This window comes from Gossypium raimondii, chromosome 11 (assembly GCF_025698545.1).
Source record: "Gossypium raimondii isolate GPD5lz chromosome 11, ASM2569854v1, whole genome shotgun sequence".
Taxonomy (NCBI): domain Eukaryota; kingdom Viridiplantae; phylum Streptophyta; class Magnoliopsida; order Malvales; family Malvaceae; genus Gossypium; species Gossypium raimondii.
Genome location: NC_068575.1, coordinates 53,870,466 through 53,885,719, shown reverse-complemented (window position 1 = coordinate 53,885,719; position 15,254 = coordinate 53,870,466). Strand labels below are relative to the sequence as shown.

The following is a 15,254-nucleotide window of genomic DNA, read 5'->3' as shown; positions in this document are numbered from 1 at the left end:
TTCCCAGTGGACAAAAAAGGAAATTTTCTGAACCGTGAAAAAAGGGAAGTGAACTTGACCTATTAAGGAATGCATGTTGATTTTATTATCTTTTACGTGAAAAATCTCATATATATATCAGTTTTGATGGACAATGTTACATGGTAAGATTAGGATAAGATTAGATACAAATATTATGGTTGGCAGACTGTTTGGAATACGATAACTGAAATATACGATAGAGATTGTAAGTGTGGGATTAGATTACCTTTTTTTTTTGGAAGATTTTACATGATCGGTGATAAATATAAAATATAAATAATTTTAATCCTCTCGATATTAGGTTGGTTCTTAACATTTTAGGACTCTAGACGAAATAGTAAATCAGATCCCTTTTAAAAAATTTATTAAACATAATACAATAAAAATAGAAAAAAATATTTTCTGACCCTTGGTTGCACTCTCAAACGTTATTTTAAATATATAAGTTGGTAAGATATTTAGTGAGCGAAGAAGGGAGCTATGAAGGGAGAGACATTACCTATCTCTTTTTGGTAAATCTACTGGAAATGGTGGGGGGTGGTCACAATCTTTGTTGACACGCGGAGAGGGTGTTGTGGATTAATGAGAGTGGCCAGTGCTGTTGACAGAGGGGACGTGTCCTAAACTCAGTGGTGTGGGGTCCCTGCTCTTAAGTCATTTGTTCCAGTTTTGCAAAGTGGGGTTATGTTAATCATTTTTTAATTATTCATAAAGATCACGCTGAAATCCGAAACTTCTTAAATGAAATCCCGATTTTGAAGATCGAAATTACAACCTCACCCTTTCCTTTTGGTGAAAGGAAAGGAATGGGATGGAGGGGTGAGGACTGACATGGAAACAGACAAAGATTAAAATGCCTGAAAGTATGCTATAAATATGGTATTAGGGGATTTGATTCGAGTTTACCCTTTTAGCTTATCAGGAATGATTGATTAAGTAAATCTCAAACACCAAATAAGTTTGCAGTTGTCGCCGCTCTTCTTCTCTCACTTTTTATCTTTTACCACTCCACTCACTCTTTCTCTGTTTCTTTTTGTTCTTTGTGTTTTTGAGTTACGAAAAAAGCACAAGTAGAAAAGGATGGCATCTGATGAAAGTATGACGGTTGTTTCCTCTATGCGGGAAGATGAGTTGGATGATATTGATGTTGGGTTTGATCTTGATCATCACCCTCATCCACATAACTTGTCTAGGCTATCCATGTGCACTAGTTCCATGTACGAGGATGAGGATGATGATGACCGCATGGGGATGTATATGTCGAGATTGTCCATGGAAAGCTTTGATGCGGATGTTGAGGAAGAGTTCTTCAGCAAAGACTTGCTTGAACTCTCGTCTGACTCTGACAAAGAACCTGGTTGTTATTCTCTTCCGGCCACGCCACCTCGTCGGAATCCGACTAGGGGGCTGTCTCAGCAGCTTATGGGAGTGGTCAAAGATTATGCCAGTGAAAATGAAGCTCTAAAGGGGGGTTTTGGAAGGCCAAAAGGGAGCAAGAATTTGAGGAAGAGGAGGTTTATAAGGGAAAGATGGGCAGGCAAGGAGAGTAAAAGTGATGGCAAAAAGAAAGATATGGATTTCATGGTGGGTTATAGTAATTACAGTGGAAGTTTTAGCGGGGAGAGTGAAGCGGGTAGTGCGGGTGTGGTGGTGATTACTAGGCCAAAAGGAGGCAAGAGGTCGCTGTGTATGGACCTGGAGGAAGTGAAGGCGTGTAGGGACCTGGGTTTTGAGTTAGAACATGAGCTTATGTTGGAGATGCCCAGTGCCAGTCGTGTTTCACTCTCAGGTTCCACTCTTGATACTACCAGTAGCGGTGGCAATTCTCCCATAGCCAACTGGCGTATCTCTAGCCCTGGTTAGTCAAAACCATGCCCACTCTCTCCCAATTACCTTTAACTTAAACCCTTGTTGTCAGAGTTTGCGTTAATTAGTATTAACCATCAGCATTTTCAATACATCTAATGGGATGTTTGCTTGCTCCGTAATTTTAGGTGACGACCCCAGGGATGTCAAGGCTCGGCTGAAGGTGTGGGCACAAGCAGTGGCGCTTGCATCCTCATCCAAGCATTGCGTTTGACAAACTATCATCCACTACTATTTTTGGTACCCAGTTTTATTTCTTTTTCATTTCATTGAAATCCTTATGTCGGGAAGGATTTAGTACATTTTCTTCTTCAATTTGTTTCCTAGAAAAGAAGTTTTCCAGAGATTTATTCGACCTTTTATTTTTTATTTTATCTGTTGGGGTTGGCAGTAGAGAGATTCGGGCATCTTTTTTAAATTACTAATGTACAGCTTTCCGCTTGTAAATATAACACGGTTGAATATGGAGTCAAAATGCCAAATAGCAGGTTTAAACTACACTTTGGCTTGGTGAATGATCTCTTTGCTAATCTGTTTTCTTACTACTTGTCTTCAGTCTTGATTTGAGTGGGAGAATTTTGGATGAAGATTTGTCTCACAGTTTGTTCCCAAAAAGTAGAACTTAGAATTTTGCTTTGCAGTAAAGAATTTGATCAATTACCCTCTGTTATTCAACAATGTCCCCACTCAAGACCCTAAACATAGACAAATCGCCCAAAATGATGATTTGCTTAACCTTTTTACGTAATCAAAGCAATAAAGTAAGACTTTGGGTCTAATAATCAGGCTCTTTTATAATTAAGAAAGCAAGTGCGCATAACTTTTTACTGCACAAAAATATTGCAGAAACTATCTTACAGCTTTTCATCAGCTTGGTTAAAATCAATGCTTTCCAAATTTCAACTACATCTCCTACACAATGCACATATGTTGACAACTCTTCTTCCAATATGCTTAAATAAAACCATCAAATTGGATTAGAGAGTATATCAAAACAGAGTGACACACTCACTGGAAAGAACTAATAACTTCCTTCATAGAAAAGTAACTACCATGAAATATCATTGATGACATCACCTACCAAACCTTTAGCATGGATTAGGCAAATCTCACACAATAATCAGGATATTCAGGTAAGATGTTTAAACATCCTGCCTACTTATATTCAGTTATCCAAGTATCTCAAATGCTACAAATTTCAAGATAAAGCTAAAAACACCTAGAAAAACAATGTGGAATTGATGTGAATCCAAATTTGTATGATACAACAGAATAGAGCAAATAAAGAACCAGCCCCATATACTTGGCAGACACCAAGAAACATCCCCCTCTTCACTTTCGTGCAAATCATTCCAGGGCATTAACTATGGCAACCACAGAAGGGTTGAAAAGAAAGGCAGTGGCTACTAAAGAAGCGCTTTAAGTGAATGATTTAAATTGCAAGAAAATGAACCCACCTTATCTGGCTAGGATTTGGACTTTAATGTTATAATTGTTAGTCACTGTCCAAACTGAAACCCCATGATGCATTTGGAACACATATTAAGGTGATCAAGAAGGCATTAAGCAGATTTAGGGGAGTAAATGTCAATCTTGTCGACTCTGAGATTGTTATGGTTGAAGTAACATCACTGCATAGGAAGATATTAATTTCAGTCTCACAGTCGACGTGGAGTGATGAAATCCAGAAAGGGTGCATTAGGCATACTTAAAATGCCAAGAGACTATAACAGATGACATATGCACTTGACCACAAGGGGGTGTAAGAGTTTGAACTACTAGGATTCCTAGGGAAACAATTTCATCCTAGATTTATTTGAAAGGTTGTACAATATTATATTTTTCTGCTCAGTTTGAGTGCGAAGATATAAAGAGTCTTTGGAGACATTATATTGCTTAAAGGATAGATTTTGAAATAAAATAAATAAATAGGAGAGTATATTGCTAATCATAGTGATTTGCATACCCTAGAAATCTCATAGTTTATCAGTTTATTGTCCAAATGAATGAATGTTACAGTTTCCACAAACGGCAATTGGGAAAAGAATGAAGTGAAAGCCAACAGGCCTTTACATGCAATCAATGAGAAGTTCTCACTCACTTGAAGATAAGATTGTGACAAGTATTGTCACAGGGGTACGGACAGTCAATAGCTTTAGTAGCTGTTCGATCAAAGAACCAGTCTCCAACAGATGCTGCAATTGCCTGCGTGTTGATAACAAAATCAAATTTGCAAATAAAGTCTGACCCTTACATCCAGGCGGAGAATATATTTGCAACATTACGTTCAAGCATTTAAGAGAGTCCAAAATTAAGTTTTATGAAAAGATGAGATATACCTTGTTTCCAATACGAGGGGAATCATTTGCATACCATGTGTCCTGTCTCTCTGACTGGCAGTGAGCAAAACAAGAATTTATGAATAAACCATTTTGGTTGGACATTGAGAAACCATTTATGCCACTGAGCATTTGATTCCTGAAGTCTGCTTTCAATGGGAGAATGAAGAATAGAGCGGTTATGGGCAATTCATCTATATTTGACTTGTCACTAACACATTTGAGTTAAAGCATAACAGAAACAAACTTGAAAATCACCTTGCAGAAACAGCATTTGTGATGAGTTACAATGAGAATGATCCATTTTGCAGTCACGCCAGAAGCTGTGAGGATCAGCAGATGATGGAATTAAACTCTCTTGGACCTGAAAACAGAAATAAGAGAAAATTGTTGTCATACATAAGTCAATACAGGACACTAACCGGACAATCCCAAAGTTTTGTTTTTGACAACTGTGTTCAACAGGTCTTAAAGTTAGCATATGACTTCTTGCCTTCAATATGTTTCTGGATGGACACATGGATTCTCATTTGTGGAAAAACAAAAGAAGAGGAGAGAAAAGAAGAAACAGAAAGCAGCAAAAAGAGGAAAATTACCTGCCATGCATCATAGGCTGCATTGAGAAGGAACAGAGGGGTCTGGATATTTGCAATCAAGTTTTGAGGGAAGAAGCACTGCAAATGAAAGCTAGGATTATGGGCTTTCTAATGATGAGTTGCATCTACTCAGTTAATCTGATCTAGTACATGAGCCCCATTAAAGAAAGCAGAGACGTTTTACCGAAGTTGGATCCATTTGGCTGGTACAAGTATTTGGAAGATTCTTTTGCACACCCTAAAATTTCATGTAAAGTTTTATTTTAGCCAGCAGAAAGCAATGAGAAAAAGTTTCATGACCAAGCGTTGATTACTCGTAAGTCATAACAGCACTAGCTATTTTTTTCTCGAGGACCAAATATATATCTCGAAAAAGAACTAGAACCACAAAATATCAGTAATAGCTCAGGAACCTCAGAATTATACTGAAGCTTACTTGACCTTCTAAGGTTTAGACATGAAACCTTATGTTCTACTTATTAATTGAGTGTCAACCAAATACAGAAATCCAAGAGGTGAAAAAGTAGTACCTGTAAGGTAACCACACCCCTATACATATCCCTTAAGGTATGTCCACCAGCCACATTGGTTCTGCATAAATAATGAAAACCATGGATTAAGACGATTTTAATAAATAGGCAAAAGGCTACTATATCCAAAAAGGAGCAGAATGAAGTATAGTTCATTACGCATCAAGGAACACGCCTGCATCACTTAGACATTTTACTTTTGTAGTGCTTGGAAACATATCCTTAAATTCATCACAATGAAGAATGGAAGCTAGACCCCCAGCTGAGCATCCAGAAAGAAGAGCCTGAAACACAATCAAATCTAACATATATTAGATATCCAAACCAGATTGGGAACTGAATAAAAAGCATGCTACATGCGCAACCTGCTCAGCATTCTGCATTCCCTTGGCCATTAATTCCTCCATAGCAGCAGACCAGATCCTTTGTCCTCTAAAATAAAGTTGGTTAGCCTGGATGCAAAATCACAGAATACCATGAATGCTTCACCAAATTAAGATAGTAACAACTAACAAGTTCTATAGAATATACCCTACAGAAGGAAAAACGATCTGTTCTTAAAATGAGAACTTAAAAAGAACTTAACATATTATTCTTACAACCACCCCCCAGCCCAAGAAACATTCACCAGTTTGTCTATTTAGAGTTTGCTTACAATAACCACATAAAACTTTCCTAACACTCAGAAATCGTTGAAGAGACTAAAGGAATAAGGGTGAAAACAATAGTAATTTTGGGGCTAAGAATCTGAAATAAGCATTGAGTAAATCAAATTGATCGCTAATTTTCACTGACTAGGGTATTTGTGTCACTGGCGACTTAACGATAGTTGAGGGAAATGCTGCAAGAGGTTAGTACATAATACTACTCTTGCTTACCTCATTCTGGCCCTCCCCAGCAAAAGATGCCCCATCACAGTAACGTAGCTTCACTCTGTTCCAGTTATAGAAATCTGCACAACACGAGAGGCCCCATTCAAAATTTTTATGAAGAAATGCTGCATAAATACTTGTCCAAAAAGTAAAAATGGGACCATCAATTCTACAAACCAGGGTTTTCTTCAGCTTTATTGCTCAATATTCCAGTAAAATTTAGTCGCTTCTCCATAAATTTTGATGAACCACGTCGAGTAGTTTTGCGGAAGACACAACTTCGAACGGTATTACACCATCCGCCTCCCTAAAACAAACATAAATTCCAGTTAAGTCACTAAAATTAGCTACAAAGGAAATCAAACTACTAAGAGTAGTAAATGAAACCACTAAAAGGTCCTTTCCTGACATAGGAAAGGTCAAATGACTTTAGAATCTAAGACCAAAAAAAGGATGAAAATCAATCTTTATTAGATAATGTGGTGTTGAAGTATGTTGGCCAAACCTCCAATTGGATGAGCCAGCTGTTTGAACCAGAGCCGAACCCACGATCCAGATGATAACCAGGAGGCGTCCCATCCAGACAAACTGTGAAACCCAAGGCATGAAAAGTAAGAAAATGACCAAAAAAAAAAGGAAAAAGGAGTCTCATATCTCAACATGAATCAAGAATCAGAATTTCAGGGCAGTCCTGGAATGCAAGAAGTAAATGATGTGTTGAAGTTTGAGAAGTACCAGCTCCTTTAGAAGCAGCTCCTTGAATGAGAGTGAGGGGAATCATGAGAGAGTTGGCACCAGGGGATACTGCATCTTTCTCTAAGAAGGAAAGTAATCTGTCTTTAGCTTTAAGTTCTTGCAACCCATCTTCAGATCGGCTCCAACCAATCCCAACTATACTCCACAAACTCAAAACCCATATCAGAACTCGCTTCATTATTTCTCTCTTTTGTCTTTTTCACTCCTCTTCTAGATTACAGCTAACTCTAAAAACCAAGGAAAGAAAGAAAAAACAAACAATCAATGTATTCAGTGTAGGAGTTCGAAAAGCTTTGCAAAGAGAGCTAAAACCTAAAAATGAGGATGAAGGTGGAACACTTTCAAGGGGAGTGATAATGGGTAGAGATTTCAGCTATGAATATAAACCCCATTTTTGAATGACAGCAGAAATGAAGGCAAGTTGCTACAGTTGAGCCACATTCACTGCCTAGTCAGCCACATGAGACCGTTGCCTGTCTTGTACCTTTTCCCTCTGTTTATTGTTATTATTTAATTCTCCTCTTTTTTTATCCGTAGACTCTCGTGTAATACTTTAGGCAGCCGCAATCCTTTCTAACTAGTGCAGTTATTTTTCTTGAATGCTCCTCCTAAAATTATATTTACCTTTCTTTTAAAACTTCTTCATCTTCCCAACTTCAATCTTCTTTCATTTTATGTCCTTGGAGATGAATGGAAACATTTGGTTTTGGGGCAAAGCAAACAAAACAAGTAGAATTAGGGGGAAATAGAAAGAGAGTAGGCTGGGATCAAATATGAATATGAACACCGACATAGACAGATTCCTGTTCCAGTCCTGTAGTGGTACTAATACTATGCTTACCGACTATGTGTTATTGCATGGTCTATGAATGATCATATAAAAATGCTCCACATCCTTACGCTCTCTAAATCCGCCGATAATCCGCCTTCCGGTAATTGCGCTCTCTTTTTTACTTTGAATATTTCCTGCATCATTTTACGCTATCGGGCTAAGTACTAAATTACAAGCGAAAACAAAGAACACTGAATTTTGTTTTAGCTAAATATGCCGAAGGATAAGAAAAACATAATGGTATCCTTCTTTACTTATTGCTGAAAGTGCATGTATACTGACGAGAAAGAAAAGAGCAAATTTTGAAGAAACCCATTCTTTTTTCTCGCATTCAAATACTAAGGAGCATTGTCTTCATCCCTTTCTACTTTATAAGAAATTATCCTGCTTCTATTCTATGACCTCCTGTCCTTTTTCTTTAATTTCTGCTATTAGACTTTTATTTTATCACTTTTTGAATTCCTCAATTTTAATTTCATCCATATTTTCTAATTAGCTCACATTCTAAGTAAATTATAATTATTAATTCATTAACTAAAATTTTAAATAATATATAAAATAATAAACTAACATAATATATTTGCAACATTAGATTTTAAAATAACAAAACTTAACATAGAGAATTCATATTATAACGGGATGTGCACTTGGCAAATTGAATCCCTTAATTTTTATTACAAATGTAATAAAAAGAATCAAAATTTATAAACTAAATAATCCCAACGTCGTCAAGATACTGAAGCAGTTGATAAGGTCCCCTCATCTTCGCCAAAATGGTAGTGCTCGTAGACATCAAGCAACAATTCCCTGCATGGTACAACAGCCCCTAGCTTAATGCAAGCCAAGAAAGCACCTGACAATTTCCGATGAAGACTGTAGGCCTCGTCTGGGGGTGGTGTAAGGCGGTGCCTCAGCATTGTTGCCCCGAGGTTTGAAATGCTTTGAGTAATATTAGTTGAGCGGAAATCATAGCCACCAGACTTTGAGAATGGCAATCCCACAACAAAACCAGCTTGAACGTGAGCCTCCAACATTACCTCTGATTCCTTTCCTGTCAAGAATCCAAGTCTCTGTGACATCTCAATAACTGCTGCTCTGTCATTATTTGCGCAAGCCATAACCTGGTCAAATACATACAAGGAAGTAATCCTTCAGTTCACAAGTACGGACAATCAACTCTGAAAATGGCAAAAGTTAAACCACGTGTCGCAACACAAGGTTGAGCACCTCATAGAATTAGTAAGCTTGAAGCAAAGCCACCCTAAACATCAAACTATATAGAGGTCTAGTAAGCAAAAGTCTACCATAAAGGCTAAAGACAAACATATGGCTGGTTTTCAACCCAAATGTCAAAAGCAGCTTGTGCTATTCGTGTGGGAAAAAGAAAAAGAAAAAATTTGATGCCACAAGCACTTTTGAAGGGAACTGACCATTCTCAAATAGTCATCAACAAATCGTTTAGGATAATCTCGAGCTGCTCCAAAGTCAATGAGATTGATTGTTTTGGTAGCCTCATCATATAGGAAATTACTCCAATTGGGGTCAGTCTGCATAAGAGCAAGAAAGGACGTCACTTCTTCAACGAGACTTATAAAATGGAACAAAGCAGCATTTTACGAGAATAATAAGAAGCAAACTTAGAGAAAGAGCTAATTCTAAAAAGCTCATAGAAAACCAAAGTCAAGTTTCTTCTTAAATTGATAGCTTCAGGCTTAGATAAAATATTGAGAAATAAACAAACCAAAACTATTATGTTTAAAAGTAAACTGACCCTCAGATGACAAAGCAAAAATAGTCTTCAGGGATTTAAATGCTTTGTACAGAAAAGTAGGCAAGAGAGAGAAACACACACAGAAACCTCCTAAGAAAGGAAAAAGACATAAGAGAAAGTATACCTGCATAAAGCGGAAAACAAAAAGCTCCATTAATGTCAGTTCTAGCAAGTTTCTCCCAACATAATTACGAGTTCCTTGGTCCAGTAATGCAACCTTGTCAATTGGAACTCCTGTAGCAAGTAAATAACATTTTCAAAGTAAACAAATACAATTCATGAGATTATTTTATCAACCTTATAAACTTGAAACTGTTTTAGAGACTAAATAAGATTGATGCACTTTGATCTATCAGATTCTCCAGTTCACAGTTAAAATATTTTCTTTTAAACGGTTGCAAGAAAGTATCCTCTCAATACTTAGAGAACATAGCACAAACTAAGTGAACCTGATGCTTTAAGCAAAATAGGAACCTAAAAGATGCGGCACAATTACCAGAAATAAGTTCCGTGGTTAAAACTCTTTTGCTTGAAATATCATCCACAACAAGTGGAACATAAAATCCATCATGGCCAGATAGCATATCACGGAATCTTTTCTGATTGGATGCCTCCAACTGATAGTCACATTCTTGAGATAATTCTTCTTTAGCCACCTGCAAGAATTCAAGCAAGGACATAGACATCCAATGTTTTAACACAGAAACTTCAATTGTCAATATACCCAGATGACATCCTCCAATAACCACTACCATTAAATACAGGACTGAGCCCCCATTTTGTGGCATGTAACGGTATGGCCAGAACCAGTAAAAAGGTGCGGAAAAGATCAAACAATACAAGGGAAAGATACTCTTAACTCTATCAATATGCTTAGGGATTGCAATGGATAGTGTGGACTCAGATATTTTCGGATATCCAACTTGCTTTTTGTGGATTTGGATATTCGATCTACTAGTGGATTAAGAGAGGAAGCAGATATTAGCTCTCCAATAACAGATATGGATTTGAACATCTGACTCCATTATTGGCTTTACTTTTTAAAATTTTTATTTAAAAATATTTTTATATTTACTAAATGTGGACTTATTTTTATTTAAAAAATATTTTCATACTTACTAAATGCAGATATTTAGTGGATTCGCATATTTTAATTAATTTGGATTCAAATTTGAGTAGTAATACTTGAATTTAATGTGAATAATAAATGTATTCAAATTTTATAGAAATGGCATATATCCAATCTATACTGCCGTCCCTAAATATGCTGGGCTTGGCCAAATAGCTTTGTGAACTATATCTGTAAGTGCCCATCGTTAAACTGGTATTGGAAGGCCAACCATTTATTTAACATAGTCAAAACTTAGAAATTCGATAATATAAGTTGATACATGCATAAGCGCATACCTTCATTGCTCTGTCAAGATACAGTCCTTCAGGAATTAGATTTGTATAATCTAATAGAAGTTTGACATTTTCAATGTCACTTTCAATGCTATCTGCCACACCAGGGTACTGAATTTTCATTGCTACATCCATACCATCCTTCATGACAGCTCTGTGAACCTAGAATTACAGAGAGAGAGAGAGGTTAGGTTTTTAGGCTAGTTTTAAAACTGATGAAAAACTAGGAATGGCAAAACCCGAACCATCCCACTCCAATTAGGGCAAGTTTTTTTCTTTTTGAACAATGGAGGGTAGGCGCGGGTTATTTTGGAAGGCGAATATGGAGCGATTCTAGTAATTGCTTGCCCCATCCCAATATATGAAATTACCCTTATATATGGTAAAAGGGTAAAAATGTAAATTTGCATCATAGAATAAACCCTAAATTCCTTTAACTTTTATGTCTATAACTATTAAAAGGATGAAATTACCACTTCCTTATATATAATGTATTTGTTGCATAGTAAAATTGTGTATGCTATATTTCTTTTAAAGAGAATCAAACTGGGGCAAAGCAACGCAAGGATGGATGTACCCAACATCCATGGAGGTGATAATGGTTTTTTCAAAATTACACATCCATAGAGGGCAGGGCGAATGGTGGAGCACAGCGTGTCAACTATGGAGAGCCGGTGGATTTGGCAACACTGGCCCCACTCTGCTCCATTGCCATCCCTATGAAAAAACAATCTAGACAAAAGTTGTTTCATCCAAATCATCTCATTGAGCAAAATATTCCATTTCAAATGATGAAACAAAGCAAGTTGATGGGAAAGCAAGAAAGAGTACATGAACAAGCATGGTAAGTATTCCAAATGCTGATATTCATTAGCTAAGCAAAAATGTAAGAACTGAATTTCATATATATACAAGAATGGAAAGCCTTGGTAACTAGAAAGAAGCATCAACTTGTCAGGGAGCAGTTGGATTGCACAAGGCAGTTAAATGATCACATAAACACCAGTAAACTTATATAAAGGTTGAAAAGAATACAAATCCCAAAGCTTTGCACAGTAACCCATTCCGACCAAATAACATCAATGCTAGAAATAATAATGAGTAACTAATATTAACATGTTCACATATAGATCAAAAGTTTTTTATAGGTAAGACTCCTTGTAGCCAGTAAAAAAGCAACATATAGACAAAGAGACATGCTGCCTTAAAAGGTTACAAAGACTAAACATATATGGAACATCCTAATCAGAATGGCAATACAATAAACAAGCAACCATTTGGCTTACCTGGCCAATACTTGCAGCGGCCAAGGGTTCATAATCAAAGCTAGTCAACTTTGTCGACCAACCAGGACCAAGTTCAGCATCCAAAACTTGATTGAGCTGGCTCCTTGGCATCACATCTGCACCTTGACGCACAATATCCAGAGCAGCCAATATCTACATAAAATGAAAGAAGGCAAAAATATGATTGGGCCACTGTACAAAGTCAAGGCAAGTAATCTTAATGAGAAAATCAGAAAATATAGACCACAACCTCCTGCATCATATATTCTCATTTGATTTTGAATAAAGACAGAACCACAAATATACCTTTTCCACAATGATTTCCACTATCAAATTACATTCATTAAACACCATCGTAACACATACAGAAGAAAAACATAAATCAGCATACCGGAGCTGGAACAAGGGATTCATCTTGTATGCTTAACATCTGTCCGAGTTTAAGAGCTGCGCCACGCATCCTACATAATGCAAGGGCCAATCTTTCGGCATTTTTTTCAGACAAGAATGGTGAAACGGCAGATTGCTTTTCATTTGAGTTAGGAGAACCATAAACAAGCCTCTTGGCAGATTCCTGAACTGTTCCCCATGCTAGACCAGCTCCTAAAGCAGCAAAGCTTTTGATGTTATACAAAGAACTAGTCAGCAAAGTAGCACAAAAAAAAAAGCATATAGTTTGGCAATAGCAATACAATATAAAACATTAAAAGAAACACACACACAATTTACCCAAATGCTCTAGAAAATGTAGTAGCGGGAACCTTCCTTTCCCTTGGCCTCCGTCTCTTCACAGGTACTGTCGCCTCTGCCGCCGTTTTGACCACTTCGCCGCCGTCCACATACCTCTTATTATCCGAAATGGACTCACATTGTGTCTCTAAACCATCATTAACAATTCTCTCCTGGGGAATCGTTTGACCATTATTACTAACGCCTTTATCAGAATCAACCGTTTCATCGTTGGTAAGGCTCGCACGTGCGATGTCGTTTGAGGAAGAATTCACAACGTCCTCCCCGCCGCCATCATTGGTGCTGTTGAAGTAGAGGACGGAGTCTTTGGGCCTAGGCTTGGAAAACTCGCGTACCTTACCTTTAGTTAAGCCCGTCAGGTCCGTAGCCGAAACTAAAGCATTTTTGAGAGAAGAAGAGATTAGGGTTTCGAGATCGCCATTCTTGGCGTGCTCGATCGTTTGGGAGCGTTTAGCAACCTCTCTAGCGATTAAGGAGAGTCCATTGACGAGCCTCCCCAGCTGATTCAAAGAACTCATGCCGCGTTTAATTCAAAGCATCATCAATTTCCTCAAAGAGAAAAATTGTGACCCTGTGACTTGGTTCTCAAAATTATAATTTAGTAAGGGGAAAGAGAATGCAAGATCGAAAGAGAAAATGTTGTCCTAAATCCAAGGTTTCGAGTTTCAACTTGCGACCGCTCTTAAGCCTTTAAGGCTACGTGGAATTTGTCGTGTCCATTGGAATCGGGATGTAAGCAAGGTGTGAGACGTGGATACCTATCGCCCAATGAATCAGTATTTATTCCCACTCTTCTTGGGCTAGCCTTAGCCCAATGCCCGAAGAAATAGTATGGAAAAGAATAGTTTAGACAATATGTAATTATTATGTTTTAGGGTTTTCTTTTAAATTATGGTTTTACTGTTGAAATATAAATTTAATCCTTCTATTCTTTTTGTGAAAATATCTCTATTTTAATTTGATATGATATAATATTTTATGTTGCTTGTTTTTTCCTCTTTTCAATATGTCTCAAAATATTTTTGTTTAAATTTTCTTTAAGTTGGAGCTAGAAGCCCGATAAAAGACCATTCAAGAGCTTGTTTAGCCCCTCTTAAACGAGTAAACAATTTTCCCTTTTACTAATATGTTCAGACACATTAAAATTTTACTTTTTAACTCTTACACGTGAATCTATTTATGTTCTCCATGACCTTACCATCAATACTCCAATTACCCTTTAAGAAATATGTGAACTCAGGGTGTTCATTCCATACTTCAATAAAACGAAATAGCCTATTTCCAGCTTTGTTGTTACTCAATTCCGAGGCAAGTGAAATAAGACGGTGGCTTGAGCTTATGTGTTTAATGTGTGTCACAATCGTTCCTCAAAAACGACTCATCCAAACACTATTACATATAAAGCAATCAAGCCGCTAGTAGAAGGTCTCTCGCGGCCAAGTAAGAGCTGCTCCATGAAAACCCATATCATGCATGCCATGGTCATAAATACAATCTCGCATCCCATGATCGATTCCCATTCTATTCAGGTTACCCCCATTTACGTTCCTCTATGCTAACAATAGCGTTAAAGTCTCCCCCCAACACTCAGTGCAGCTAGTTGGCCCCAAAGAGATCTTTTAGATGCACAAGGACGATCATAAACTGCAGTCAACAACGCCAAATCTAGAGCTCCTTGTTTCTTGCATTGACATGAATAAATTGAGAAGATACTCTCAAGACTTCAACAACTGTACTACGGTTCCAAAGAAATCATAGTCCTCTAGAGAACCATCGAGCTTCAACCCAAAATGAACAATCAAACTTCGTTCTTCTAACGACTTCAGCTTTAGTCCCACTGATTTGAGTTTCCATCAATAGAACGACATCCAGTCCATGGATATTTAGAAAGTTCTTCAAGATACAACCAAACTTAGAGCTAGCAACACCTTGTACATCCCAACAAAATAACTTCAACATCATAGGAAAAAAAGATAGTTTATTGGGATACCTCAACATCAATTGTGTCATATATATCGTCATTTGATTTTATGGCATCAAGCGTAATCTCCATTCCCTCAAATGGTCCATTGCCATCTCCCTCAACACGGTTAGCCTGCTGAGCCCCGTGTCCCGGAGCCGATCCCAACTTAACCGCATCTAGTTGTTGGTTGAGGGCTTCCACCCATTCAGCTAAATATGGCTTCGATGGATCCCCTTTTTCTTATTTTGAACGCTTAATTCATAATTTG

General features: G+C 37.4%; 3 protein-coding genes across 5 annotated transcripts; 1 reads left to right on the top strand and 2 right to left on the bottom strand.

The window, feature by feature from the left end:
• The first annotated feature begins 842 nt into the window (after window positions 1-842).
• LOC105802911 (uncharacterized) lies at window positions 843-2,385 on the top strand. Its single transcript, XM_012634814.2, has 2 exons — window positions 843-1,879; window positions 2,016-2,385. Exons 1-2 carry the CDS (start codon window positions 1,102-1,104, stop codon window positions 2,099-2,101), a joined length of 864 nt encoding a protein of 287 aa, XP_012490268.1. The 5' UTR covers window positions 843-1,101; the 3' UTR covers window positions 2,102-2,385.
• Window positions 2,386-2,899: 514 nt separating this feature from the next.
• Window positions 2,900-7,883, bottom strand: LOC105802909 (pectin acetylesterase 6). Of its 3 annotated transcripts, XM_052624388.1 has the most exons (13): window positions 6,960-7,852; window positions 6,730-6,812; window positions 6,402-6,531; window positions 6,231-6,304; window positions 5,718-5,804; window positions 5,512-5,636; window positions 5,353-5,413; window positions 5,007-5,060; window positions 4,823-4,900; window positions 4,485-4,590; window positions 4,227-4,372; window positions 3,989-4,092; window positions 2,900-3,518 (listed from the first exon to the last, which is right to left on the bottom strand). In XM_052624388.1, exons 1-13 carry the CDS (start codon window positions 7,156-7,158, stop codon window positions 3,383-3,385), a joined length of 1,383 nt encoding a protein of 460 aa, XP_052480348.1. In that variant the 5' UTR covers window positions 7,159-7,852; the 3' UTR covers window positions 2,900-3,382. The 3 variants fall into 3 exon arrangements, with proteins under 3 accessions (XP_052480348.1, XP_052480349.1, XP_012490267.1); XM_052624389.1 differs by lacking the exon at window positions 5,007-5,060 and having other exon boundaries at window positions 6,960-7,883; XM_012634813.2 differs by lacking the exon at window positions 2,900-3,518 and having other exon boundaries at window positions 3,809-4,092; window positions 6,960-7,818.
• Window positions 7,884-8,371: 488 nt separating this feature from the next.
• Window positions 8,372-13,755, bottom strand: LOC105802908 (protein ABC transporter 1, mitochondrial). Its single transcript, XM_012634812.2, has 8 exons — window positions 13,003-13,755; window positions 12,665-12,890; window positions 12,274-12,426; window positions 10,991-11,149; window positions 10,080-10,239; window positions 9,708-9,817; window positions 9,243-9,359; window positions 8,372-8,933 (listed from the first exon to the last, which is right to left on the bottom strand). Exons 1-8 carry the CDS (start codon window positions 13,539-13,541, stop codon window positions 8,541-8,543), a joined length of 1,857 nt encoding a protein of 618 aa, XP_012490266.1. The 5' UTR covers window positions 13,542-13,755; the 3' UTR covers window positions 8,372-8,540.
• Between the last annotated feature and the right edge of the window lie 1,499 nt (window positions 13,756-15,254).

Excerpts from the sequence above, each read along its gene's own strand:
- LOC105802909 (XM_052624388.1), bottom strand. The coding sequence starts at position 7,158 with ATGAAGCGAGTTCTGATATGGGTTTTGAGTTTGTGGAGTATAGTTGGG. Across the intron at positions 5,414-5,511 it reads GCAGGCGTGTTCCTTGATGC|AACCAATGTGGCTGGTGGAC; the intron begins GTAATGAACTAT and ends TTATTTATGCAG. Across the intron at positions 4,373-4,484 it reads ACAAATGCTGTTTCTGCAAG|ACTTCAGGAATCAAATGCTC; the intron begins GTGATTTTCAAG and ends CATTGAAAGCAG.
- LOC105802911 (XM_012634814.2), top strand. The coding sequence starts at position 1,102 with ATGGCATCTGATGAAAGTATGACGGTTGTTTCCTCTATGCGGGAAGAT. Across the intron at positions 1,880-2,015 it reads CTGGCGTATCTCTAGCCCTG|GTGACGACCCCAGGGATGTC; the intron begins GTTAGTCAAAAC and ends CCGTAATTTTAG.
- LOC105802908 (XM_012634812.2), bottom strand. The coding sequence starts at position 13,541 with ATGAGTTCTTTGAATCAGCTGGGGAGGCTCGTCAATGGACTCTCCTTA. Across the intron at positions 9,818-10,079 it reads AACCACGGAACTTATTTCTG|GAGTTCCAATTGACAAGGTT; the intron begins GTAATTGTGCCG and ends TACTTGCTACAG. Across the intron at positions 8,934-9,242 it reads TTGATGACTATTTGAGAATG|GTTATGGCTTGCGCAAATAA; the intron begins GTCAGTTCCCTT and ends GTATTTGACCAG.